At 37.4% G+C, this 17,981-nt stretch overlaps 1 protein-coding gene across 1 annotated transcript; it reads right to left on the bottom strand.

Annotated features, from left to right (window-relative positions):
• Positions 1-767: 767 nt before the first annotated feature.
• On the bottom strand, positions 768-14,389 carry LOC124165443 (adenylate kinase isoenzyme 1). The gene is made up of 6 exons (XM_046542871.1): positions 14,280-14,389; positions 14,082-14,157; positions 7,558-7,721; positions 4,354-4,470; positions 4,082-4,267; positions 768-1,165 (listed from the first exon to the last, which is right to left on the bottom strand). The coding sequence occupies exons 1-6, from the start codon at positions 14,280-14,282 to the stop codon at positions 1,082-1,084; spliced, it is 630 nt and encodes a 209-aa protein (XP_046398827.1). The 5' UTR covers positions 14,283-14,389; the 3' UTR covers positions 768-1,081.
• Between the last annotated feature and the right edge of the window lie 3,592 nt (positions 14,390-17,981).

Raw genomic sequence — 17,981 nt, 5'->3', positions numbered from 1 at the left:
TCTAACGAAAATATGACCGATTATATTCTGTGTAGTTGTGCATTCTTTGCAGTCTAAATTGAGCACTTGCTGGTACGAGGCTATTTTCAACCCCAGATTCACACCAACAGTTATCGTGTGTATTTCTTGATTCAATTGAAGGCACTATGAGGCATTGATTTTACAGTGAAAAATCATTTGAAGGCTTATTTAATGCATTCCAGCCTCATGTCTAGTAAAAAGAGTGCACATGGACTTCATTTTTTGGCAATGAGAGAGCGAACTTAACATTTCAACACATTTCATTGAGGAGGTGAGGATGGTTAGGAGAGGAGGTGGCAATGGAGGCTAGGACATTGCTGATCTATTGCATCAGCCACCACTGTCTCCCCAACACTTTCCCTCTCCATCTTTCCACATGCCATGCAGTCGCTCAAGATACGAGTGTTGTGCTCTGCTCCACCCCATCCCCTTTCCTGCCATCAGGGACCACACTGTTGTTACAGCAAAAGTTTTAAATTTTTTACCCCACTTGGTCATCACTGTATTGACCTCCAGATAATCCACCTCTAATTTTAAAAAAGAACAGCAATAATTTGGAAAGGCATCATTGTGAATCCATGACTGTTGCCACATGGTGATGCTGCTGTTTTTTTTAGCTTCATTGAATAAGTTAGCACTCAGCATGCCAGTAAGAATATCATTTTAGAATAAATTGTTTTAGTCGTAAATTACATAATATTACAAAGGCATTAGACAAGTCTGTAGGTTCAAAATAAAAAGGTATAGAGGGTAGAATTCTTTACTTGTGATGTTATTTTTATCTCATTTACATAATTTCAAACTTAACAAATGTAAAATGGCAATAACAATAGTTTACTGTAGTATAAAACATGTATCAATGGGAGAGCAACTGTTCATATTTTATTAGATTAAATATATTTAAATAGCATATGTACATCATATTTTGGTTTAACGCATACATGGAACTGAAAATTTCATTCTCAAATTTTGGATCAGGCAGTACGACTTTCATTGAAAGTGGGCCTTTAGGCATTGACTTAGATTGAAATTTTGCAGTTGTGCCTTGCAGCAGGTGTTCTCAAGCACAAGCCTGTTGTTGGAGGGCATCAAGGCATTGACTAACCCCACAGAAAACTTGTTCAGGAGGTTGTTCAGCACAAAACTGTAAGATATTAACAATACAGTACCATTTAGAGTGGATCACGTGAATAAAAATATTTTTCCAATGCTCTCAAAAGGAAAATGTCATAATTTAAAGTTGGAAAACATTAATTTTTTAACAAAAAGTATAGTGTATATATACCGTATTTCTCATTCACAGAAGAAATCTAAGAAATTCACTAGATGTGACTACAAAACGATATGAGAAAATACTTGATATCACAAAACATGTGGTCTAAAGAAAAATCAAATGAAATCTGTGGATGAATCTAAATATGTCGATAATAGGGAAAGCTGAAATTGTAAAGTAAAAATCCATTTTCATGCTAATGAAAAAAAATATTGCATATTTTTGGCCAAAATATATTAAAACCAATGATCACATTGTCTTTTTCTACTGAAATTCTTTACCTTTGATTGTGGTGCAAAGGCAAGCTAGGACTCTGCTCATAACATCTGTGAAAAATCACACACTTAAAATATGTATATCAAGTACGTTTGTCTTGTGAAAAACAACACGTTTGGAAACAATAACTTTCTGTTGGAAATCCATCAACTAAGTTCATCTCAGCCATGCAACCAATACTCACACAGCAGTGTATCGCATCAATGACTTAAGTATTTTTTATCTTAAATATAGGTGGTACCATATTTTATGATACTTTTCATATTGAAGCGAGGCTGGACGACCTGGAAAAGGTAGTCAACATTCACAACAAAGTCAACTGCCCTATTGGCTGTGCAAGATAGGAGTTGAATTTTAACAAATAAATAAGCACATACGAATTCAGTAGCTATGCAACATCCTCTGGAAGTCGTGATACTTTTTGCAAAATTTTAAGATCAGAAAAATGTCCACCGTATATGTGCAGCATCAAATCATCCGTGACTGAGACTTGATCCATGGAACCTCTGATTTGTTGCATGATACTTTACCCACTACGCCCCCAGAAAAATTGTGTCCTAAGGCAGTCTTAATGCCCAATATGTTGGCTGTGTTGACAGATGTCCCGACAAGAGTAAACTCCATTCTAGGTGAGTCGTAGTATGACATTTTTTAGAGTACCCCTGCCCCAATATTTTCTGGTACCCCCCTAGAAATTCCTCCGAACTTATCCAGAGAACTTCTCCTGCTAAGATTTTTGCCAAAGGGCCTTCGACTCAAAAGGCTCGGAGACTCTAACATAAGTCTGGGAACTCTTGGCTCCGAACTCTGTCCTTCGAACGATGACCTTGGATGCTGCCCTTCGACCCAGCCCACCTGGAGATCAAGACTTATAAAGCTAGAACTGCGGAGGAATACCTACACCTGGCAATCTAGGGGAAGTAGGTGCTGAGGCATAAGAATGCAGTTTGGAGTGAGAAGTACTCCACTTTGTCCTATCACAACTCTCTTTCCCTCCAACACCTCATCCTACTTATGTTCCATCCTATGTCTTTCCCCTCCTTGAATTCCAATGGCTTGCCTCAACCAGCTATCATACCACTTGGCCATGTCTCCAACCCAGGAGATAGAGGAGAGGAAACCCAGAAGTACGATGTTCTCCCCCAACCCTTGCTTGGATGACGAGACGTTTTCCAGAGGTCCCAGTCAACACAGGTGCCTACCACGAGTTTTATACCGATGCAGCTAACTTGGACTATTGGCTATTCCCCCCCCCCCCCCCCCCCCCCTTCCACTATCCCACTATCCTGGCAGCTCTCTTGCTATTCAGCGGTCGTGGCAAACACATCAGTCGACTGAGTGTTTCTCAAAAAATCATTTTTGGTGATGGCAGGAATACACAGCTTTGTACTTCGCTTTTCAAAGTATTGGTAATGTTTCATATGAGATTATTGGTTATCATAGTTCTTTTTTGTAATAATTTTGATTTTGAATATTTCCACTTGGAATACATTTTGATTGAACATGACTTGTAATTTTGTGACAGTTGTTTCTTTGACTGCTGATTGTTCTTGTTTTGTGGAGTCTTTCCCTCATCCAGCTAGTGACAGACGATCGAAGTTCCCTGTGTATGGGGCTTACCTTACGAATTTGCAAGATTTAAAGACGTAACGCCACGGTGGGCTAAGTATACTTGAGAGAATATGGGGAAGAATGCGAAGCTAGATCTTATGCGTGTTCTCATAATGTGACGGATATGATTATTTTCCCAGTATAAGGGGCATATATGTTTTAAAATTCCTGTTTGTATGAGAGCATTACTAGGACATAATTTTGGAAGACAAGGAGTTCCTGAACTGGCCACTTTCAGATGTCAAGGTCTGAACTGAGCACTAATTTTAAAGGCCACTGTACAAAGGAATTTCTGTATTTTAGAATTGTACTTATTGTATGAATTTTGGAAATGTACAGTTTTAAGGGTCCTCTGAATACTGGCATTATTGCCAAAAATAAATAAAGTGTGATAAAAAAGAACTAAATTTTATGGCAGTCAACATTTGAACAACAGATTGGTATTATTACATCATGAAGTAAGAGAAATTTTGATTTTTTAATTTTATGGGAGTTCAATATACAAAAGAGGGATGGAAATTAGGGAAAAACATTAACCCTTTTAGAGCAACAGGCTAAGATATATCGGCTCTTACGTGGTACAACTTTGTTAAAACTTAGTACATTGATATATTTTATTTCAGTAAACGTAAAAAATATTTTGTCAATAATAACCAGAGTAACCTCAATAATTAAAAAAAAAGCTTATGGATTTGTAATAAATAGCTTAGTATTATTTTTTTCCTAGTGGCTACATTTTATGAAAATACCCTCTGCATTTCTCACCAGTACCCCAGGAAGAAGGATAGTACTAAGAGGGTTAAATGCATAAAGACTTGGGCATGATGACGAAGAATGAGTAACTAGGTGAAAAAGAAGAATTTACCAGTACATGTCAGATAATTAAAAATAAAAACTCACAGTTTTGCACTTGTCCTTATAGTGCTCAACAACTGGAGCACTAAGGTCATGAAATGTCTTCAAGCGTTTCATTATGGTCTCCTCATTGTCATCCACTCGACCAGATGACTTTCCACGACTCAGGAGCCTTTCCTTCATTGTTTCATCACTAGCATTGAAAAACAAAATAACAGTGCAAGGAACAATCTGAAATAAAAGGAGTTAAATTATATCCACAAGTCTCTGGGGATTGTAACATGCACAGCATAATTCCTCATCAAAATACGACTTACTTCTTTTTCAAATATTTCCCCTTGGCAAATATCTCTTGGGTATCCATCGATAAGAAATCCCTTGGATGTTGGCAAATTGGCAAGAATAGCCTCTTTCAGCAAATCCATTACTACATCCTATGAGAAAATCAAGATAAAATATAGAAACTATAATATGGGGCAAATGAAAAGAGTTCTCAAAAGAAATACAGTGAACTCAATTTCACAAATCAGGATAATGCATAGTTTTGAGGATTCGAAGTGACACCGTCGGTCCCAACAAAAAGCTTATGCCTAATTCGCAGCAAATTTGAAAGTAAGAAATTTTTTTAAATCGCAAACCGTGGTCCCTAGACAGAAGTAATATGTATTCATTTTTATGAATGAGGCTACTAACAAAGAAGAAACAATGAAAACTATTAATAACAACAAATATGTTAACTATGACGGTTTGTCTGAAATGATTAGAAGATGGAAATCACACAGAATGTGAATGTCCTGTGGCAGACCTAGGATGAACGTGGTGGAATAGGATCCCACTTAAAATTCTCACACATTAAGAAGTGCTCCGACTACATCAATGTATTTTGTTATGAGGCCATTAGGGGCAAAATTTTTATTTGAAGGAAGTATCTCTTCATTTTCATCATCAGCATCACTGCTGCTGTAACTGTAACCAGCTACCTGCTCCTATTATGACGCTTCTGCTGCTGCATTCTCGCTAAGCATAATTATCGTCTATTGTGATATGTGTTTGAAAACACTATAACTTAACCTCGTAGACCTATTCAGTAATTTTAATTATTTCATCGACATGTATTACTCTTTTTTTAGGTCATGACCTCTCCTACCCAGGGATATCCAATCAACTCAAAACGAAAATGTCACTGAGGAAATCCCACACAGTTATGTTGCCCAGACACACTCTAGATACAAACTGAAGCCCACCACACACCACCTTGTATTATGGCCACCAGTGATAAATATTTGATTTCAACAGCATCTAAAGGGAGGTAATTTCAGGTCATTCATGGTTGGACAAAATTGTGATCCTATTATTGCTTCTGAACTCAAAAAATGCTGTCCCTTTCACTTGGAAATAATTCCTCAGCGGCAAAAACCATAATTACTCTCATGAGTCCTTTCTTGCACAGAGCCTTCAGTATACAAAGAGCATGCAAGCATTCATGGCCCTGTGATGGTGGTGAGGCTTGGCTACGTTATCACCTCCTCATCAACTCTGGTCTCTGAGGTGATAACTTTTTATGAAATGGGAGCAAACCTTTTTTGCACCGATGTTAGTAATGTACTTAGTACCAGACTGTTGGTTATGAAATTTTATTAAACGTGTTCGCTGCGGCATGAACCACCAGTAGTTCACTTCCTCCCTGTACGATGACAAATTTACTTTTTTAATTCAATTTGCAGATGTCGCTATTTAGTAAAATGAAGTGGTAGAGACATGAAACTTGGTTTATCTTTATTATCCATGGTAACCTATGTGGTGCCACACTAAATGGCCAGCCATTCGCAACTTGGCTCTGCACTCAGCAAGTTGGCCCAAAAATCAGCAACTTGTACCATCACTTATGTTCAGAGGAAACCTTTCAGTGAGCCATTTCGTATAAAATGCATACATTCCATGTGATAATTACACTCCCTGACGCCACTTCCAATTGTAGTTTTACAATTAAAGTTGGAAAATATGGTATTGATGATACCCGAGTGGCACTTTCAAGTGGCTCCATCCAACCTAACACTTAGGTGGCAAAAGCCCAGAATTTGAAGCCCCGAATCATGGTAGTGGGCCCGTTCAACATTCTTGAGGCCCTGTACAGGGAGGGACTACAAATAAAGGCCCTCTAGCTAAGTTCCTAGCTGCAGTGGATCTGAAGGGTACCTGCCACCTATTCCTCCATTCCTCCTCAAACTTCTTCCTATTAAGACCTGGTTACATGGTACATTAACCTATTCCATTTAATGTCTGTTTCAATGAACTTTTTTGTGGACTGGAATTGAACAAGTACGAATGCATGAACCAAATTAGTACAGGTTCTATTTTCTGCTCATGAATTGGCACAAGTAGCGTAGTTACACGGTAGATTTTTGCATTCATACATTTAGACATCAACTCGTTCAGGTTAATGCATCGTGTAACCGGGCCTTTAGAAGTAGACCCCCAAGTGCAGCAGCACCACCTCCACGCAGTGGCTAGAAGATGATCACGCTACGCAGGACCCACTGGTGGGTCACACCGCTCTGAAAGGAGTACACCTTTGACCTAACAGTGGGTCCCACCCGAGTCTGAACCCAGGAAAGGAGACTCAGCTCCGCAGTGAATGTGCTAATACATCAAAGAGGACAATGTACAGTTGTTTACATTTCAATGACGTGGGGATTCCAACAATCCATAAATTGAAGATTACTGCATACAAGGTGGAATACGTATTTTTACAGTAATTTATGCTTTTGAATAAACAGTAAAGAATATTTTCACATATAACATCAAATAACCTTTAAAGTGATTCTGTACAGACAAATGACAAAAAAATAGTAAGCATTTTGTGCGATTCATTAAAAATTCTTGAAATTACGTCATTTGCTATTAAGATGTGCTGATTTTTTAGTCTTGATGACTTCGTACCATCAAGTGTTTTCTGTACTTACTGGCATTCCATGCAAAAAAATTCAAAATTAGAACATGTAGCATTAAAGATGTAATGATATATTTACCTCAAACGGTTATTACTATCCATTTTGAAAGGATTTCAAAAAGGGAAAATTTCAAAAGTGAAAGCTAAATAAACATAAACATAGGCAAAGGAGGAAAGTATTAGCATAATCCACTATATATGTACGTATTAAAAAAGGAAAGCCTCGCATAATGAAATGCAGGCTAACACAAAATGTGTAATTTCATCAATGGTAAAATTTTGGCGTAATGGGCCAAGTCTGACAAAAAAGTACCCAGTAACATAAGCCTGTGGTGTGCATGTTGGTGGTGTGCCTTCTTTCCTTTAAAATACCATGAATGACTCAATTTAAAAGATTCTTAACAGCCAGCACCCCATCCAGATAGGTACAAGCTTAGCCTAACCTCCAGCAGAAGTGGGAGTCCGACAAAATCACCATTTTATCAAGTTGGATACCCAAGTTGGGGCTATAACCCCCCACCATAGCCCCTATCTGGATCCACCACTGTTTATACCTTGAGTGTAACCTTACCAGTGACACCAGCTCTCCCTTCTCCATGATAGCATTCAACTGTTTTCCTCTCTCTGATCCTGATGCAACTTCTGCTCGAAGCAGATCACCACTGGAAAGATGAGTGTAGCCATACTTTTTGACAATCAAGTCACATTGGGTGCCCTTCCCAGACCCTGGACCACCTAAATGGAAACAACGACTACTGTTAAAAGCAAAATACTGGGACAGAATTGACCTGTATTATCAAAAATATCAGATATCCTTGAGGCAGTTGGCGTGGGTACGCGAATGAAGTAACAATAAAAGTGTGACTGTTCCAACATGTGAGTTCTTCCTTTTTCTGCGCGGCTTTCCCTATACTCCTTCAGACGACGATGTAACGTTTCAATTAATTTCTCTTAGTTTCACTTCACCTACAAACATTTTATTGCACTTTTAAATAATACAAACTCGGGAGCAAGGGAACACCTGTCCGCCATAACTATCACAATCCGACTCCCCCCTTTTTACTTCCTCCTGCGCCGTCAACAATCACAACAATTACCTCACTCCACCTCTGCTGCTTATTATTGCTTGTATTACATCACACCAAAAACCAAAACAAACCACTCAAAATTAGGTGTTACAACGAGGACGAGAGAGCCATGGCGACTTACAGCAGCAGAATTTTGCTGGAGAAACAAGTTATTCAACACAAGCACATGGTTCAATCATTATAAAGGGTGGATGTACACATGGAGGAGTCCAGAGGATTCAGGGAGATAGACTACATCATGGTAAGAAAGAGGTTTAGGAATAGCGTGAAAAAAGTCACACAGCTTCTCTGCGATGGATGTGGATTCAGACCATGGCCTAGTGCTTATGAAATGCAATGTGAGATTCAAAAGACTCATGAAATGTAGAAAGGCGAGGAAATGGAACATAGAAGTGCTGAAGGGGATTACGAAGCGAGAATATCAGGAACTAGTGGGAAACAGTACCTGGGAGAAAGAAGATATGCAGACTGTTGAGGAAGGGTGGGATCAGATTAAAACAGGAATAGTGAAAGCAGCCGAGAAGTCAGTTGGCTACATTGACAGAAGAAGTATAGAGAAGCTGTAGGGGAAATGATACAAGAAATGAAAGAGTGAAGGAAGTGGAATAATATGGATGCAGGGGAGAAGGATGTATAAGGATATAAATAATTGATTGCAGCGTAAAACTAAGAGGCCAAGGGAGGCTTGGTAGAAAAGGCAGTGTGAAGAAATAGAAAAGTTTCAAAAGGAAAGAGAGGTAGGCACATTGTAGGCCAAGTAACCTCAACCAAATCACAACCCAAACGCAGAGCTATCCTCTGAGACCCAGCTTAATGAGGGTTAAAACCTTTTCCTCAACGACTAGACTTTATTTTATTAATAGTGCCCTCATCCACAATGTCACTCTTTTTCCACTGGTAGACTTACGCAACTACTTGCTAAATGCTTTAAACATGTAAACTTAATCGATTCGCATCCATCCCCTGGGATATAAATCGACCCTATATACCGCTGAATTTTAAAGAATTTGAATATATTTGTAGTGTTGGTTTAAACAAGACATTTAATACAGTAGTTGTTGACTGATTTTGACCAAATTTAGCCACCAGATGGCAACTACTATCTGGTACACTATCTGGCTAAAAACTTACAAAAAAACTTGTAAAGAGCTGGAATATGAAACAGACGGTAGCTGAGCAGACACTTTGCCAGAAATTTGCATTAAGGGTGTGCTAGGGTAGCATGCAGGTAGCCTAAACTGATATTTTGTAGTCAATTATATGCATCCGAAAACCTTATACATACATACATTTATAAATAAGTCATTCCATTCCTTTCCACGTAATAGGTTAATACAGAAGACTTATGAGTATTTCTCAGCCTAACTGTAGCAATATAAAAATTCCCTCCAGTAAGACTTCATAGTAAGAGAGTTGCATTTGGGGGAAATACATACATATTCCTAAACGCAACCCGCAAATCGTGTATGCATCTCTGGTTGCTTTCCATATTATTCAAAATGGACAACATACCGCTCGCATAAAATATTGGGAAGAAGTATAAAAAAATAAATCACCATAGATGAATAATAATTTACAAAATTGTCTTTTAATTAGGGGAAATAGTAATTACAAGGGATCTCAGAATTTAATTTTTTTAATTATTGATTAATAAAATGAATTAATAGCTCAATTCTCTGGCAGACTTTGCATCTTTTAACTCAGAGAGTATACATGATGATTTTTAATAATCTCGGATTTTCAACCAAAGACTGAAAAGATTTTAATTTTTTTGTTTATAAATTTCACCTGGAATAAATAAATTACATTTTACAATAAATTATTGTATGCTGCACTTTAAAAAATCCCTATATATGAGTGATTGACACAAGTCAGGGAAACAAACAATTGCAATGTAGATAAGGGAAATTGAAAATGAAAGTTGGTACCCAGCTAGCACATTATACTTCATTGAGATAAGGTGAAAGGAAGAAATAAGGGAGGTGCTCATAAAGTAAGCTTGTCATGGATTTCTTACGGCCAGGCTGGCAAACACCCAGAGTTGTGACAACATGGATTTTTCCATTCTTGGTGCGTCTATATATATTGAGTAGAAATTACAACATATGGCCATAATTTTAAAATCATTCGCATTTATGAAATGATGGTGAAACGGCAGTCGTAAGAAAAACACATCACTTCACAAGAATAGTGACGTATAATATAAAATGCCGGAAGGAATCTATAATGTATAAATATTGTATTCATCGGGTTATCAGATCAGGCCCGTTGCGAGGGTGGGGCAACCAGGGAATTTTGCCCTGGGCGCAGCAATTTTGGGGCGCACCGTGTTCGCCGACTAAATTTTTTTTTAAATTTTGACTAACAACGTTATCCGCTTCATGGCGCTCTCAGCTCTCTTCAACACAATGAAAGAGCTCCTTTACCTCCATAATCAATAAAATATCTTTATTATGAAAATGTTTTCAATTATATTTTCAAATCTCCCGATTGCAGATATATCAATGTTATGGGGTGGGGGGGGGGCACGATCCCAGTGTGCCCCGGGCGCCAGATCAGCTAGCGACGGGCCTGTATCAGATCATAAATTAAAATTCATAAATGTTAGGTTGTGTGGACCTTGAATAATTTCAGTTTTTTCATGACAAACCAGCCTTTTAAGTTTTTATATATACATAATTGCATTTTAAAGTGGTAATTACGCCTCTTACAATCATCAGTTCCCGGGGTGTAATGGTTAGCATATGGAGCTGCAAATGCGTAGGTCACTAGTGTTATTTTTTTTCTTTCCGCCACAAGGATAGAGTATTTGTATTATGCTTTGTATCTTAACTAGCCGGTTATATTCAAATACATACAAACAATACACATTAAATTCTACTCCAAGAGAGCACAGCTTGATACTGAGCTGGGAAACGCTATATCCTGAGTGATTTCTTTCGTGCTGATGGAAAGTGACTCGGCTCAAAGCAGGGGAGTAGAATGCATAGTCAAACTCATTTGAGCATACAATAATTTTTGCAGTCACATCAGGAAATTAGTAAAACAAAGTGATTTTCATATAATTAGTGATCATATTAGGAAACTTCTTCTTCAGGCATCGTTTTAAGTCACAAAATACATTCTGACTAAACCACTCCAGAGTTGTAAACTACAGCATCAGGGCTGATAAGTGGAGGGGCAGTAGGTCCAAAATTTGAACAGAAACAGACCCTTCAGTCAGGCTGTCATTCCTTCTGGAAAATTAAAACACTTACCTTCTCAACCCTATTCTTTTGGCATTGTCATCCAGGTAACATTGTAAACTGACTTCCTTCAAATCGTTTTACTTATTTTCCTGAGCAAGGGAGCCTTTCCCCCAATTCTGATGGCACATTCCCCCAAAAGCAACAAAAGCTCCCCCATTCCTGTTTATACAATGCGTCTGAACTCTTTTGGGATGGGCCCAAAAATTGTACTTTCATCGTGAATGCCACTAAAATTTTTTTACACCCAGTAAGCAGGTTTCACTAGGCTAGGACCATCTTATGCAAATGCCTCCTCAACGTATTCCCAGGTCCAGTAGACCTTTCTCTCAGCCAAGGGGATAACCTTGGCCTCTTTCGTATTGGATTGACTATTTAAGGTATTTACTCGCCATCAACTAATTTTTTAAGCAATCGTTTTGTTAAAACTTTTGGTGCTACTGCCTAGACTTCTATAAGCAAAAGCATTAATCAATGAATATATAGGAGCACATATTTCTAGGATATGGTAATCAGCAATAACTGGATACAATACCCATGCTTGAGAATAATGCTAATGCACCTGGATTTCTTTGAGGGATCCTAATTAAAGCAACTTTGTGACAAATGAGTATTTTAAAGTGAATCAGTAAGTCAAAAATGAAATATTTAAGCTATGCAGTCCATTCATAGCTTATAAACAAGATCTTACCATTAACATTACGCTCTTCAGTAAAAAATATCATGGGCAATGGTTAAAAAACACACTATGCCAAAAATAACAGGAGGGCTTCAAATAAAATTTGCTGTCGTACAGCTGAATATAAGGAATGTACTTGTAACTCTCAATTTAAACATAGACATTTGTATTGGAAGTAAGGAAATAAAACTTTGTAAGGTTCACTGTTGTTTAATTATGGGCACAACCCGGGTTTCGTAACTTGGTTACATCGTCAGGTGACTGATCTTGCATGCATCATACATTTATACACAAAGTACACAAGTGACAGTGAGGACATCTATCGGAAAGGAAAAGGACTGGTTGAAAGGGCAGGGGTGAGGGTTAAACACGGAATGGAATGGTGAGAGGGGGGGGGGGTAAGGGGGAAAGGGGCAGCCTTGATTTGGGACGAGGGTTTTTCCTGTGAGGATAGGTAACTGACCAGCCAGGAGAGGGCGGGGTTAAAGTGGGTGAGGAGACGAGAGCTATAGGTGGCGGTGTTGGGGAAGAAAGAGAGGATTAGCGGGGTACATTGAGTTTTCTAAATCACAATAGTCTATGGAAGGTCGTTGAGTCCGGCTGTGGAAGGTGCTGGTATGGGTTAATGATTTCCCCGAAGGACATGGGTCACTGGGGGAATTTTGGTAAAAGCACTGCATAGTATTCATTCTTGGAAATTTTTAACGGCACACAGGTGGATAGACACTTGAAAATTTAAAGGTTGTCACTGTAGGAGATCATTGATGGGGATGGAAAAGAGAGGGGAGTGGGAGGGGAGCACTTGTTCGTTGGCAAGGGGGGGTGTTGTTCTTTAAATGTTGTATAATCTCCAACGTTTCCAGGGCATCGAGTCTCCTCCTGTTTCCTTCTGAGTGTAGGATGTCCGGCTTGAAATCACTTTTGTGTTTGCCATGTAATAAACATTTGTTATTCCACTGCAAAATACAACTGGTTATGGACACATGCTGTGAGTGGGGCTGACATGGCAAGGTAGTGATGAGATAACCTTCTCCTACCAACTAAGAAACAGTGAGGCAGCCTGAGAATAAGTCTTTTATGATGCCAAGGACCTTGAAGGTATTGCTTATGAGTAGCTTAGCAGCAGCAAAGTAAATACACTTGACTGTTCTTTGCTCACGAAAATTTCTACAAATTTGAGTGCATGAAACAATTTATACCAAAAATTCATAAAATGACCATTTATAAATACATACATATACATGCTTATTACATACTTACTGAAAATTATTTATTATAGCTAGGTCAATTCCATAATGATCTTGTTCATTTTCTGAGTGATCAAAAATCTTGCACTGAGAGAGAAAGCCTGGGGATTTTGGTTGCATAAGGCAGTGAGGTCATGGGCGTACCCTGTGAGGGGCAGGAGGGGGCAGCTACCCCCCCTGAAGCAAAAATCGCAAATGTCTTTATGAAAAATAACATTTTTCAAGCAAATAATTTTAAAAACTAATAAAGAGCTATTTCAGTTTCCTTAAAATTTTGGTTTCATTCACCTTTTCCATGCTTAAATCTTACCGATAACTTGCACAGCCATGGCTTGCACCCCTCCCCCCTAGTTTTGATCCTGGGTGCGCCCTTGAGTGAGGTTAAAATATATGTGAATTGTCTATATTGACAATCCCCTCTCCCTCCAGCATAGAAATTAAAATGTAGCGCATAAATAATAATGTCATCAGATGCAAACCATAAAAAACACTATCATTTCATATTTATAAAAAATTACATCTCCAACATTAGAGAAAAAGATATTGTTATGTGAAAAGAGGAACCCTTAAATCAGAGATTTAACATAATTTTTCTTCTAAGAAAAAAACTTATTATTGACAACAAAATTAACGACCGCCTTTATATTACCACTTCTGTTATTAAGGCCATCGCTTTCGAAATGCAGGTTTTAGTGATAGTACAAATATGATGACATATACTTAAAAACAAAAAAACGGAATCGCCCCAACAATAATGGTTTTAAAAATTCTTTACCAACACCACTGCCTATTCCAATGCTTATCTTATTCAACTTCAATAAAATATTAAAACTTACCTAACACCCATATCATGGGCAAATTGGCGTTCTTTAAGGGCGACAAATCGTACTCTTTTCTTGCTATTTGTTCTGCCTGGTATTAGAAAAATAAAAACAAATTTAATACTCCGTCGCTTGTTCAATTGAGGTAATCAAGCAATGTAAAAACAACACTGCTGTTAGATTGTCGCAAAATATTATCTAGCAAAACCATACCATTTCAATCTAGATGTATTCTAATAATATCAGCAAGCAAAGAAACCGCCCTGCTTCTCCTGCGTCAGGTCAAGATCAAACAAATATCGATTCTTTTTATATTGTGTATTCGATTTTCAGTTGTTACAAAATTTGAAAAAGAAAGCTCAATAGTGGATTTGAATGCGTGAGTTGGCCTTAAAATAATAATTGGTGAGGAAAAAATTTTGATTTTGAGTTACGTTTAGTCAACTATAATTGTTGGGTTGGACATATTTTTGTTATTTATCCAACTCATCCAACTTATCTTTTCGCAATCGTTCTTTGCGCAAGATGGAAATCTAAATTACTGCTTTTTTGATGGTGGCAGTAGAGCCATGGTATCTTAGATTAAATACAGTGTTCTATTTATTATTTTGTCAATGACCCATACCGCATGTAAGGGTTATTCAATTGTAATAGTCCCTTAAATAGCTGTGGCCCAGAAGTGACCTTCACTCGCCTGCTCCGAAATAGAGAGCATGTAACACAATCTACATTTGTTGGGATGGTGCCAAAGCCTCAAGTGAATATAAAATGCGTCAGGACTCTTATGTAGGTCACCTATTTGGGAAAAGTAATTAATGAATCTACTCGCATCAACTCATAGGGCCTTGAAATCATTGGGTTAGAGCATTTTCTAAGACCGTGGGTTATAGTAAGAGCGGTTACTTTCGTATCAAGTCTCGGTTTTTTGTTCGAAAATGCAGTGGTTGCGATGTTAATCACTGGTGTTTAATCATTCTCTATTATTCAAATTATCATGTCGATAAAACATTCCCTTGGGTAAATCATGTAGTGTCTCGATTCCGTCAAGTCTGTGTTTACCATGGTAATCGTGGGGGAGCCCAAGATACAAAATCATTACATTATGTTCATAAAATTTCTGGCTACGTGGTTATCAGCGTTATAGTGACTCCGTTATTTAGAGGGAACGATAGCCTAGAACTTGTTATCTTACGTTATTATTTGTATAGTTGTGATTAGATTTATCTTGGTTAAGGTTTGCGTTATCGCTCGACGCTTTTGATAGACCCCTCGTACCACTTGAATTTTAACATAAGTTTGCTCAAAAGTGGGTAACAATTCTATCCTCTTTGCGTTCTCTGTACTACTTACACATGTCTGGAATTTTGTGAGATGCTGTAAATAATCATGAAATCCGAATTAGGGGTTATTGAAGCAGGAGAAAAAGTATATTGATGAGTCATTTCATGACAAATCAACCTAATGGAACCCGACTCTGATATTCACGAAACTTTATATGGACGTTCTTTTTGGTATAAATAGAAATTATGCGAAATTTTAAGAGTCCAGATGTCAATATTTCATTAATTATGGACTATTGATATTTGGTAATGACTCTGCAGTACTTTAGCTTTTACATTTAAGCTTCTATTTCATGAAAGAACATGTTGGAGGATGCATTTTCCCACTACAGTCTATAATAATGGCTCTGAATTAATCATCATTCAAGTATTCACCCTCGCTCCTTATCCTATTTAAGCTGTAGGACTTTAAATTTTTAATATAAGTATTTAAGCTATTTATTGACCATGGTACACCATCACATATTGAATTTCTTTTTATCCTTGGCCACAAACGATAAATAGAAAAACTACATCATCATCATTAGTCAACAATTCTAAGATTGGTTTGAGGCAGCTTTTCATTCCTCTCTCCTACCCGCTAGGCTTTTCACAGCAACTTATTTCTTCTCTTTTTCATCCTTTTTAACCTGTCCTATGCAACTCATTTGTAGCCGTCCTTTGCCCTTCCATGATTATTTTCATCATGCCTCATAACGTGGCCAACTAAGTTGCCATGTCTTCTGCTTAAGGTTTTTAGGAGACTTCTCTTCTTCAAAAACCACATGCAATGGCAAAACAGGAGCTAATATTTTCAATGTAAAAGAAATCGTCATCTTTTGAAGGGAATAATTTATCGTGTAATTCACACTAATACTTATTTTAAATATTTCATTTAACAACTCTGCTTTTATTCTGAGCCTTTGAGTATCTAAATTTAATGCTATTGGCAATTAGATCTAAGCTGAATATTCTAGAATCATGGAACAGGTTCAAATACTGAAAAGAAAATTATTTACTTTACCGGTTGCTTTGATATTGAGCTGTCACCCTTTAATATGAAAACCAATTTTTAAAGTACCCTAATGTTTTTCAGAAATTCTTAGTACTTTTTTTGGACGTTAGCTCCTTCATCCCTCAAAGAGTATTATGACTTGCCAAAGCCTACTGTTGCAGAAGGATTAAGCACACACAATCAGTGACACATTATGTGGTCTCTCATGAGCCTTGAGGAATCTTCATGATATGAGAGCTTTTACCAGTCCAATGTACCACAACTTACTGTAAACCCAAGCTACGTATGAATCAATAGTCAAATTATTTGGAAAATCCACTGTTTCAGGGAAAAATCAAAATTATGTTGTCCTCATAATCAAGACAAGTGAACTTAGTGGAGACTCTTTCATGTTATGAAGTTGCAGAATATGTTTTTTTTGCCTTAATTGATTTTGCCTTTGAGAATCTTTTTAGGTTATTAATGAGTGATATAACCGTAATAATAGAAATGTAATTGATATTGGTGGGATGGAGAATCCAATTCATTGATGGATAGCGAATGCAATTGTAATTCTGCTCTAGCAGTTGAAACCTATACCTGCTGAAAGGTCATATGTGTTCAGAAAATTTATCAGTTAACATATCAGATATCCTTAAGCCTAGACAAAATGTTTTCTGAGCATAAAATATGCATTTTTTTTGTTATAGTTGACAACATCTGCCTCCTTACGTATTGCGGAGTACTAATAAGCATTGCGTTGATTCACACGTGACTTCAAGGATTTTACTAATAATTATAAAACGAAATAATAATAAGTTTGCTATTCCACATATATTTAAAGTACAATTATCCCGACACTATAATTTTGGGCTCTGCACATAGTCTTCAGATGTAAAAGGAGGATGACCTATGGGTTGTAACATTTTAAATAATTACTCTTAGTTTCACACGTCACTTACAAATATTTTATTGCACTTTAAATAATACACACTCGGGAGCAAGGGAACACCCGTCCGCCATAACTATCACAATCCGACTCCCCTCTTTTTACTTCCTCCCGCGCCGTCAACAATCACAACAATTACCTCACTCCACCTCTGCTGCTTATTATTGCTTGTATTACGTCACACCAAAAACCAAAACAAACCACTCAAAATTAGGTGTTACAGGGTGATGCCCAATATTTCACCGTAAACTTATGATTACCACATACAAAAAGAGGCCCCTTTACCTCAGACTGGAATTTAATCATCATCATCACTGGTCAACAATCCTAAGATTGGTATGACACAGCTCTCCACTAATTTCTCATATCAGCTAATCTTTTCACACCTATATTTGTTCTTTCTCATCCTTCTTTATCTTTCCACATATTTCATTCAAGGTAATCCTTTTTTGTTCTTGCCATCTACTTGTCCCTAGATGATGTCTTCATCAGGCCATCATAATTTAAATCCAGAAAATAGAATAGAGTAATCCTAAGATGTTTTAAAAAAAATAACATCTTATTTAAAATCTCTTAAATTTCCAAGTTAGCCTTTGTGTAAACAATGAGGGATATCTCTCATAACTTCAAGACCATAGTCCATAGTAAAGGGA

Source organism: Ischnura elegans, chromosome 9 (assembly GCF_921293095.1).
Source record: "Ischnura elegans chromosome 9, ioIscEleg1.1, whole genome shotgun sequence".
NCBI classification, from domain to species: Eukaryota; Metazoa; Arthropoda; class Insecta; order Odonata; family Coenagrionidae; genus Ischnura; species Ischnura elegans.
The sequence above is the reverse complement of the archived record's forward strand: the minus strand, read 5'-3'. Positions and strand labels throughout refer to the sequence as shown.

Excerpts from the sequence above, each read along its gene's own strand:
- LOC124165443 (XM_046542871.1), bottom strand. Across the intron at positions 7,722-14,081 it reads GCCCATGATATGGGTGTTAG|GTGGTCCAGGGTCTGGGAAG; the intron begins GTAAGTTTTAAT and ends GTTTCCATTTAG. Across the intron at positions 4,471-7,557 it reads AGGGAGAGCTGGTGTCACTG|GATGTAGTAATGGATTTGCT; the intron begins GTAAGGTTACAC and ends ATTTTCTCATAG.